This window comes from Podarcis vaucheri (genome assembly GCF_965113315.1).
Source record: "Podarcis vaucheri genome assembly, chromosome: 10".
NCBI classification, from domain to species: domain Eukaryota; kingdom Metazoa; phylum Chordata; class Lepidosauria; order Squamata; family Lacertidae; genus Podarcis; species Podarcis vaucheri.
Genome location: NC_138748.1, coordinates 3,346,900 through 3,356,907, shown reverse-complemented (window position 1 = coordinate 3,356,907; position 10,008 = coordinate 3,346,900). Strand labels below are relative to the sequence as shown.

Sequence of the window (10,008 nt, the reverse complement as noted above, 5' to 3'; positions counted from 1 at the left end):
GGGAAGTTTTTAACGTGTGATATTTTATTGTATTTTTGGTTTTTATGGAAGCCGCCCAGAGTGGCTGGGGAGGCCCAGCCAGATGGGCGGGGTATAAATAAATTATTATTATTATTATTATTATTATTATTATTATTATTATTATTGAATCCAGGAGCGTTGAATTGAGCTGTAGACCCAGGGGTCAGCAACCTTTTTCAGCCATGGGCCGGTCCACCGTCCCTCAGACCATGTGGTGGGCCAGACTATATGGTTTTTTTTGGGGGGTGGAATGAACGAATTCCTATGCCCCACAAATAACCCAGCGATGCATTTTAAATAAAAGGGCATATTCTACTCATGTAAAAACACGCCGATTCCCGGACCGTCCATGGGCCACATTGAGAAGGCAATTGGGCCACAGCCGGCGCCCAGGCCTTAGGTTGCCTAGTAGACCTATTCCTCCCAGGGGAGTGTAACATCACTCAGGACTGCCCACCTCCTGGATCATAACACTTTTGTCTTTTCAGGATCCACCATCAATTTATTGGCTCTTCACCACCAAAAGTCACTCCCAATTCAGACAGAACAGATAGAGCCGGCCTACAGGGTGTCATCCATGTATTGATGACACTTTACTCCAAATTTCCTTCCCCCCCCCAAAAAAAAATTTTTTATTGGTTTTCACAGAATTATAAACAAACACATAAAACAAACAAACATAAATCATAACCTTATTAAAAATTGCACTTCTTAACATTCTTAAGTGACTTCCTCGCTTCCCCTTGGTGGAATTTCAATGCATATCCTTTTAACGGTTTTCCAATTCACAGTTCTTATAAAGTTTAACTTGAACATTAACATCCTTAGATCTTTTCGTTTTGAAATTAAACATATTAATTCATCACTTAACTTATATAAAATCCTAAGCCCACTGAGTAACTGCAAGCTGTTTCCAATTAATTTAACTTGACATATTTAACTAAGTAATCATTAAATTTAGTCCATTCTTCCTGATACTCCTCCTCCTCCTGGTCGCGGACTCTTCCGGTTAGGTCGGCTAGCTCTGAAAAATCCATCATCTTCATCTGCCATTCTTCCACCGTTGGTAGTTCTTGCGTTATCCACTTTTTAGCTAGTAAAGTTCGAGCAGCAGTTGTGGCATACAAAAATTCCAAACCTGTTATTCCAAGATGAAAGGCCTCTGGTTTCTATACAGTCTTATAAATGTATATTTCAACATTTTTTTCAATTCATTATACATATTTTCCCACACTTTACTCCAAATTTCCTGATGACGTGTCCCAGAGGCTTCGTATAGGTATTAAATAGTGTGTGTGTGGAGGGGGGGGGAGATTAAACCCTTCGGGACACCAGTTGCTGAACAGTGGTGTCCCATGACGACTTTCTGGAAACAGCGCTAAAGATAGGAGCTGAAGAACAATGCTCCAACCTCCCTGACAGTATCAAAAGCCGAACAGAGAGATCAAGGACAAGTAGAGTCACACTCCCCCATTTCTCTCCCAACGAATGTCAGCCAGGGTGGCCAAGGCAAGGTGAAGCCAGACTGGAATGGATCCAAGTAATTAGTTTTCTCCAAGCATGCCTGAAGGTGAAGCACCTCAAAGGGGGATGTTCTACTCCTTCAATACAAGTGGTATTTCCCTTTGAAGTATTGCTCACTTCCTGGATCCACCCAGTCAACCCCCTGTGGCCAGCTCTGAGGACTTCAGATGGGCACGACTGTTTACTGCCATATCTTCCTCCTCAATGTTAGTGGCACAGAAATTTTAGCAAATATATACCTAATAAAGTGCAATGGAGTAATTCACATTCATGGGGCTTCACACTTTTGCCTCTCACCTCATCCATCACTTGCCTGTTGCTTCCAGAAAGCTGCCCCAAAGGGAAAGGTAAGGTAGAGGACCCCTGGATGGTTAAGTCCAGTCAAAGGCGACTATGGGGTGCTGCGCTCATCTTGCTTTTCAGGCCACGGGAGCCAGTGTTTGTCTGCACAAAGCTTTTCCAGGTCATGACTAAACTGCTTCTGGTGCAACGGGATGCAACAGGACACTGACAAGTGCCAGAGTCCATGCACAAGGAAACACTGTTTACTTTCTCGCCACAGTAGTATCTATCTACCGGCACTCGTATGCTTCCGAATGTTGGCAGGAGCTAGGACAAAACAACAGAGGCTCCAGAATGGCAGGTGAAGATGTTGGACTTTTTGGAGATGGCCAACCTGATTGGAAGAATCCGCGATCAGAAAGAAGAGGAGTTTCAAGAAGAATGGAAGAAATTCAAAGACTATTTAGCCAAATATTGTAACATAAGATAATTAGAAGTCACTTGAAAGTATCAAACAGGCTTAGGATTAGAATAAGAATGAACTGTAAAACATTATGGATTTAGATCATTAAGAAAAGAGAAGAAGATAGTAAATTGAAAGAGTTAATTTTATTAGAAATATGATTTTGGAGAACTGTTACAAGTTTGATACAATGAAATTCAGTAAGGGGGGATTTGAGGAAGTCAACTAACAATGAAAGTTAAATGGGGTTTTAGAAGTCATGTGTTTATATTTTTGTTTTGTTTTTTTCTTTAGTATTGTGATGTGTTTTGTGTGTTTTATATGTTATGTTTGTTATAAATGTGGAAAACTAGTAATTTTTTGACAACAAAACAACAGAGGCTCACCCCACTGTGTGGATTCAAACCGGCAAGCCCAAGAGGCTCAGTGGTTTAGACCCCAGCGCCACCCGCCTCCCTCACTCAAAAGGGTATCCAGCCCTTGGACTGCAAACGGTTCCGCACCTCGGCAGTGCGGGGAAAGATAAGAGCAAACGCTGGTTTAAAACTTTCCCTCCCTGCCCCCTTTTAAAGAAAAACAAGATGGTAAGAACTGTGAAGAAGGAAAACCTGGATGCTGTATCACAAATTAACAACATAATTTATGCTGCTTATTAACTGTGCAGTGTAACACTGTACTTGTTGCGTTAAGAATGTTTAAAACTGTTCCTTCATTGATGCAGTCATTTCTTTTCTTTGTTTACTAAAACTTGTAAAATGTCTATTAATAACAACAGCTGCAACTACATTTCTTAACCCTTCTTGATTGGTGTCTAAAGTCCAAAAAAAAAATAGCATAGCAGTAACTGTTTATTTTTTCATTTTAAAATTCACCAATCCAATATCAATGTTCAATGCAAAAAATAAAGAGATATTCCAATCAACTGTATTTCAGTGGTTGCATTACTGAAAATACATAGCTAAAGAACAATACATATGAAGCCTCCAACCAAAATGTAACTACTTGGCATGTGTCCTACTTGAGTCTATAAAATATGAAATGAACATTGTTACGGATTTGTCGTAGGTTGATTTACAGTATTTTTCCATGTATAAGACGACCCCTATTTTTTTGAACCCAAAATTAAGAAATCAATACTTTAAACAGCCTGTAACGGTTGGCAGAAGCAGCAGTGGAGCTCCGACCTGCAAGGCACCCTTGCCTTGTTGAGCTTTCTTGGGGGAAGTTGGCCAAAGTGGTTGAGGAGGAGGCAGCATCCCCCAAAACAGCGCCAGGTGAAATAATTTGTGGTTCTGGCGGCTTCTTCATGGCAGTCACAGACAGGTCATTAATGTGTGTGTGTGTTTTACCCTTGTGCATTCCCCATTTGTGTATAAGACAACACCCAATTGGGGTCAAAAAGAATGGGCAAAAAACATTGTCTTATACACAGAAATGTAAATCTTGGGCCAAATAGTGAAGTTTACTGTTCATTTTTAATAGAATAATCTACTTGACTTGCTGTTGAATTTGTAAGTCTTTAAGGCGCCACAGACCTTGTTTTTGCTTGCTTCGAAGTAATCTGCAGTACTTGAAGAACATGCTTGGTAGAAATAATAGCTATTTTTGACGAGCAATTTAGGAATAAATACATACAGTATTTCTTAGTCATGTTGTCTAACATGTTGTCTAACATGACTTAGTCATGTTATCTTCTGACCAGCCCAGCGGTTGCAAAATCCACCTGACACACAAAAGCCTTGGGGCCTCTGCCGCCCGGCACCAGACCCTCCCGGACTCCGACGAATTAACGCCCTTTATCTCTTAAATCTGATTTTGCTCTATTATACTCGTGGAGAATGAATTGTGCTTGCTGGAGGAAGTTATGTGCGCGCCTCTATTTTGCGACGAGCATTTCCCCCCGCCGATTAACCGCCCCCCCCCCCAGAACTGCCTGCGCGTTTCTCCTCCTTTTCTTTCCCTGCGCTGCCCTCGGGGCTCTCTTTCTTTTTTTGGGGGGGGGGGCGTTTGCGATTCCAAGGCGCGCTTTCCCCGCGGAGCCCCGGGCCCGTCCTCCCGCCAGCTGCCCCGGCGGGCCTGGCCAAGAGTTCCCGGCGGCGCGTCGTGAGGGACGAGGAGGCCATTTGCTTATGGAGAGGCGCGCGCGTCTTCTTCGCCCCGCCACCGTCTCCTCACGCGCCGCCGCCGCCGCCGCCACCGGGAAGGAGCTTGGGCGCCCAGGGAGGGAGCGAGCGGGCGGCGGCGGCCTGTCGGAGGAGCGCGAGGCCGAGGGGGGAGGGCACAAAATGGCGCTTCTCGGCTGGCCGCCGCGACAGCCCCACGCCCCCTTGCCGGGCGCCCCGCGCGGGAGGAGGGCAGGCGGCGCCGCCTCCGCCATTAGCAAGCAGGACGCGGCTCTCCCCGCCTCTCCCTCCGCCTCCCCGCCCGGTCCTCGGCGTGGCGCGCGCTCGCCAGCCGGCCTCGGGGTGGCGGCCCGCCTGTCACATCCGCCGCCGGGCGCGCCTGGCCTGGGCTTTCCCCAGCAGGTGGCAGCGGGATCCCGGGCGCCGCCGCTTCCGCCTCCGCCGCTTGGCCCGAGGCCCCCGCCGAAGCCGGCCAGGCGACGCGGCGGGAGAGGAGGGACGGCCGGCCGGCAGCAGCCCCTCGCCAAAGTTTGGAACGGGCTGGGCGGCGGCGAGTCCGGAGCCAAGTTGCCCCGCGCCCCGAACTGCGCCTCTTTCTCCGGCGTCTCCCGCTCGTCTCGGGCTGCCTGGAGAGGCGGCCCTCGGTCGTCTTGCGGGGCGGCTGCTGGTGGTGCTGCTGCGCGCCGCGCTCGCCCTCCGCCTCGCAGCCCTCCTTCCTCGCCGCCTCCCCTCGCTCGCCTGGGCTCACACACCATGGAGTTTACGGCGAGGAAGAGAAGCAGGAAATCCCAAAGCTTTAAACTGATCAATCAAGGTACGGGGTGTTGGTGTGCTGCTGTTGGTGTGGGATTTGTGCTCGTCTCTGGGGAGGAGAAGAAGAAGAAGAAGAAGAAGGAGACCTCATGGAAGAGCAGGATGTTATGAAATAGGTGCCATTCCCTTCTGTCCGCCTCTCAATATTTAAACTCCCTAATTGTATTAACGCTGGAAGCGCTGCGTGTGTGTTGTGTATGGGGGGGGGGGGAGTCTTCTCCTTCTCCATTTTAATAAAATGGACACTTTTTTTCCTCGGTCGGATGAGACACATAATGATAAAGTTAGGTCTTGTTTCGCGGTGAATGCCTTTTTAAAAGAAAAATAAAGGCTCAAATCAGGGACATAACGAAACCTTCGTACTTGGGGAGAGGGGGACCTGTTTCTTTCTCCTTTTTCAAGTACTGAATTCCTCTCGGTGCGCTCGCTGTCTTCAGCTTTGTTTCTCCCTTTCCTTCTGGACCGATTGTGCCCAGACACGCGTTGAGACGAGGAGCTTGGCGGAGGTTGCCTTCAGCACACGCGTCCACAAGGCAGCCCGTGAAATCACACAGGATCGGGCGCGGGGCGGGGGGGGCAGGTAACTTGTCCTTCCCGTGTGAGCTCCTCGGGAGAGGAATGCGGATCTCTAAGCAGAATAATGGCAGGAAACGTGTAAAAATGTGCCCTTTCACTTTCGTCTAAGGGGTGTGTGTATGTGGATAGATAGATAGATAGATAGATAGATAGATCCTTGGTGTTGTATAACAGGTGTTCTCCTTGGGAGGTTTGTACTCTTATTTCATTTGACTTTAAAACATGGCTGGAGAAGGTCCTTAGCACTGAACGCAAATATCTCCATGAACTGCGTATGTGCCCTGCATGATAAGTTGAGGGCAGGTAATTTAGAGGGTAGTGCTGCTGTTACTCTTCTTCTTATTTGATAGTTCATCATTAAATAATTCAGACACTCTTCTTTAACTTGTCATTTGTGGTGGAAATTGGATACAGTATAAGATTTCTGAAATAAAGAAATGAGAAGGAATAGATAACGTAAACGTTGGTTTTCTCTTTTTTTTAAGCCTATGGCAACACATTATTGAAGTTTACTTTTTTAACCAAGGGGTTGTGGTTATAGCATGATTGCTGTACTGTTGGAGAGTAACAAGCAAAGACTAATGTAAGGGAACTGTCATACAGTGAAAATTGGACTGATTTGTTTCAGAACTTCTTGCCTTTCAACTATTCTTAAGTTATAGTATATAAAAGTAGCTGAACGCATACGTTTCCATAAGATAAGATTCAAATAAGTCCTGAGCAATAAGAAGTAAATGCAAATTACGTTCAGTGCTCAGGGGTTAAAATATTCAACATAGCATTTTATCTGACTTCCAGTTCTACAAATGGTTTCTTTTCCCTATTGAAGTGTGTATGTTTTGATTTAAAAAAAAATAAGTAGATGGTGCACAAAGCAGTTTTAAAATTTACAATTTTAGAAAGTGTGTGGTTCATCTGACACTTCTGAGCTGTTGTTTTTATTTGACTGATATGAGGATTTGTTTCCACTGTAGTTGATGTTTCCCTGGTAGGTGTTTCCTTAGCAATAGGCCTGTTCCTTCTGCTCGAATCATAACATCAGGAATACAGAGAAGTCTTGTTTGCTGTCATGGATCTGATAGGCCCTGGACTATAATATCCCAGGGAAAGGAGAGTATGACAGACAGGGTACTGCTAATTGTTATATTATGTGAAGTTTACTATATATTGCAGCTTTTAAACTTAACACTCATGTGACTCAAACTGTTCATGATTTATTTGGATTGGATATAGTACTGATTTCCTATTTTGACACAGTAGTTGGGTAGGGTAGTATTCACCTAAGTTTTACTTAGAGTAGATCTATTTAAATTAATGACTGTGGCTAAGTTAGATCCATTAATTTCAATATATCTCCTCTGAGTAAAACTTAATTGAATGTTATGCATAGTCCTCCTTGATACTTTGACAATTTTATATGTTTGTATTTATTTTCATAACATTTATACACTGCTTGATTGTAAAAAAAAACTTCAGAGCAGTTTACAAAAAGAATAAAACAATTAAATTATAGGTAAAAACAGTTAAAAATAACTATTTTAAACATTCAATGTGATTACTGCTCATGGAGTCTGGGCTTAAGATAAAGGTTCCGAGGACATGTTAAACTGCAGTACCAGCACAGGTTGGAAACGAGCAAAAAAATCTCATGAATGGTTGCCACACTAGAAAGAACTGTGTATGGTGGCTCAATGTCATAATTATGCCAAAAGGGTGGCATAAATCTTTGCTGAAACTTTCCCCCAAATGACTGTGTGTTGAGTCTTGTCTGTTGGTATTGCCTGTCAGTCTCATTGGTTGAGTCATAAATCATACACCCTTATTGTCTTCTGTTGCATTGTTTGAAGCATAAAGTCTAGTGAACCTTCTTAAGTATTATAATATGAATCTTCTTTATTATTGAAACCCAGCCCAAGGGATAGAATAAAGGATTAGCACTTGTCCCAGTGAAGAGAAGGTATTGCAAGTCTTCTCAGACTCATAATTAATGCAAAGGACGTGAGTTCCACAGGTGTGGGGAAAATCATTGAGAATGTCTCTGACACCCAGATGAACTTGGAGGTTAAACTTCATAAACCTGGAGAATGTGGTCTCTAAGTAACAGTGTAAGCAACAAGCCATTTTACAAATTGCTGATGTTCAGGAGGCTCACATTTTATTTATTGTATCTGATTAGGGACAAAATGATATAAATGCTAGAAGATTATCTGGAATTCAACCAAGTTTATAGTATCTGTAGTACTCTGCCGTCCTGGAACTCCTGCTTCAATTAATTGTATATGATTGTGACTCTCGCCAATATCAGGTTAGCATAGCATTAGTTTCAGTGGGAACACTGGATGCCACATGAGCCCAATTGGAATGAATGGAGGTTGTGCAGTCAGTGCATAGTGCATTGTGATTTTGATATATTAGGATACTGTATGGTGCCTCCTGTATTACATTCAGCTAGAGAGACATTCATAGAATCATAGAATCATAGAATCATAGAGTTGGAAGAGACCACAAGGGCCATCGAGTCCAACCCCCTGCCAAGCAGGAAACACCATCAGAGCACTCCTGACATATGGTTGTCAAGCCTCTGCTTAAAGACCTCCAAAGTAGGAGACTCCACCACACTCCTTGGCAGCAAATTCCACTGTCGAACAGCTCTTACTGTCAGGAAGTTCTTCCTAATGTTTAGGTGGAATCTTCTTTCTTGTAGTTTGGATCCATTGCTCCGTGTCCGCTTCTCCGGAGCAGCAGAAAACAACCTTTCTCCCTCCTCTATGTGACATCCTTTTATATATTTGAACATGGCTATCATATCACCCCTTAACCTCCTCTTCTCCAGGCTAAACATGCCCAGCTCCCTTAGCCGTTCCTCATAAGGCATCGTTTCCAGGCCTTTGACCATTTTGGTTGCCCTCCTCTGGACACGTTCCAGTTTGTCAGTGTCCTTCTTGAATTGTGGTGCCCAGAACTGGACACAGTACTCCAGGTGTGGTCTGACCAGAGCAGAATACAGTGGCACTATTACTTCCCTTGATCTAGATGCTATACTCCTATTGATGCAGCCCAGAATTGCATTGGCTTTTTTAGCTGCCGCGTCACACTGTTGGCTCATGTCAAGTTTGTGGTCAACCAAGACTCCTAGATCCTTTTCACATGTACTGCTCTCAAGCCAGGTGTCCCCCATCTTGTATTTGTGCCTCTCATTTTTTTTGCCCAAGTGCAATACTTTACAATACTATTCAGTGGTGCAATACTTTACAATACTATTCAGTGGTGTCCGCATGCCCAGATATTTAGAATCTTGAACCAGGCCCTAAATCTAATAATAATTTCAAGTAGAAGCATTAATTTATTTTAAAATCTAAAAAACAGAAGAGTCTGTTCTGAACTTTTGGAGGACAAACTGTAGTTACTTCTTATATTTTTGTCAGTGCAGGCATGTTTCCTAGCCAAGGAATATTGTGTATTGCATTTGGCTCAGGGGCTGTGTGCTCACTTATTGTAATATTAAATCTTTATTTCAAAATTGCATTTAGAGTTTAGCAATCCGTATTGCCTTGGTGAAAGCTAGAAATTGTGAACATAGTGCAGACTCTTAGTTCCATTCCTTTCTCCCCAGTGCAAATGTCTGAATGGATCGTGTGCTCCTGTCTAGCATGATTCAAGTAATGGATCTGGTCGCTCTGTTTCTCTTGTCTAAAACCCAGTTCCCAACGTTCTGTTGCACCAGGGATAGCCAGCCTCTTTGGACCGGTGGACACAATTTTTGAATTTTGAGAGAGTTCTGGGATGCCAGCCACAGAATAACTGCTGGGGTGGGGGAAGGCATAACACAAAATGGCTGCCATGGGGAGCATGGCACAACACAAAATAAGGAGGACAGCTACCCTTGGAGACATTCCACTTACTATGGGAAACTAGCTTTTTCCAGGCCCGTACAGAGGGTTGGGGGGCAACTGGGTACTCCTGCCCTGGGCCTCAAAGAGCTAAGTATACCCGGGGGGTCCTGCCAGGGGCCTAATGGGCTTATGCTGCATTGCCAAGAATGCCCTGGGCTTCCCAGCTGCCCAGAGACTTAATGGGTGTAACTGTATTCACTGCAGGCCTTCAGTACTAAAATATGGACCTGCATTACTGTGTACTAGCGTAGAGCGTCTCATGGACAAGACTCCTGCCCCAGGCCTCAGACAAGCTCTGCACAGGCCTGGCTCT

The 10,008-nt window shown here is 44.5% G+C and overlaps 1 protein-coding gene and 1 long non-coding RNA gene across 3 annotated transcripts in view; one reads left to right on the top strand and one right to left on the bottom strand.

Moving 5' to 3' along the window:
• Positions 1-624: 624 nt before the first annotated feature.
• Positions 625-4,026, bottom strand: LOC309541928. The gene is made up of 2 exons (XR_014224013.1): positions 1,843-4,026; positions 625-1,159 (listed from the first exon to the last, which is right to left on the bottom strand). It is a non-coding gene; the product is annotated as an uncharacterized lncRNA (long non-coding RNA).
• Positions 4,027-4,944: 918 nt separating this feature from the next.
• BEND7 (BEN domain containing 7) overlaps positions 4,945-10,008 on the top strand; it is a 51,092-nt gene continuing 46,028 nt past the window's right edge. The window contains exon 1 of one of the 2 annotated variants that reach the window (XM_082240137.1): positions 4,945-5,227. In XM_082240137.1, the coding sequence (XP_082096263.1) occupies positions 5,167-5,227 (61 nt within the window). In that variant the 5' untranslated portion in view covers positions 4,945-5,166. The remainder of the gene's footprint in view (positions 5,228-10,008) is intronic. The other variant, XM_082240138.1, reaches the window with a different exon arrangement.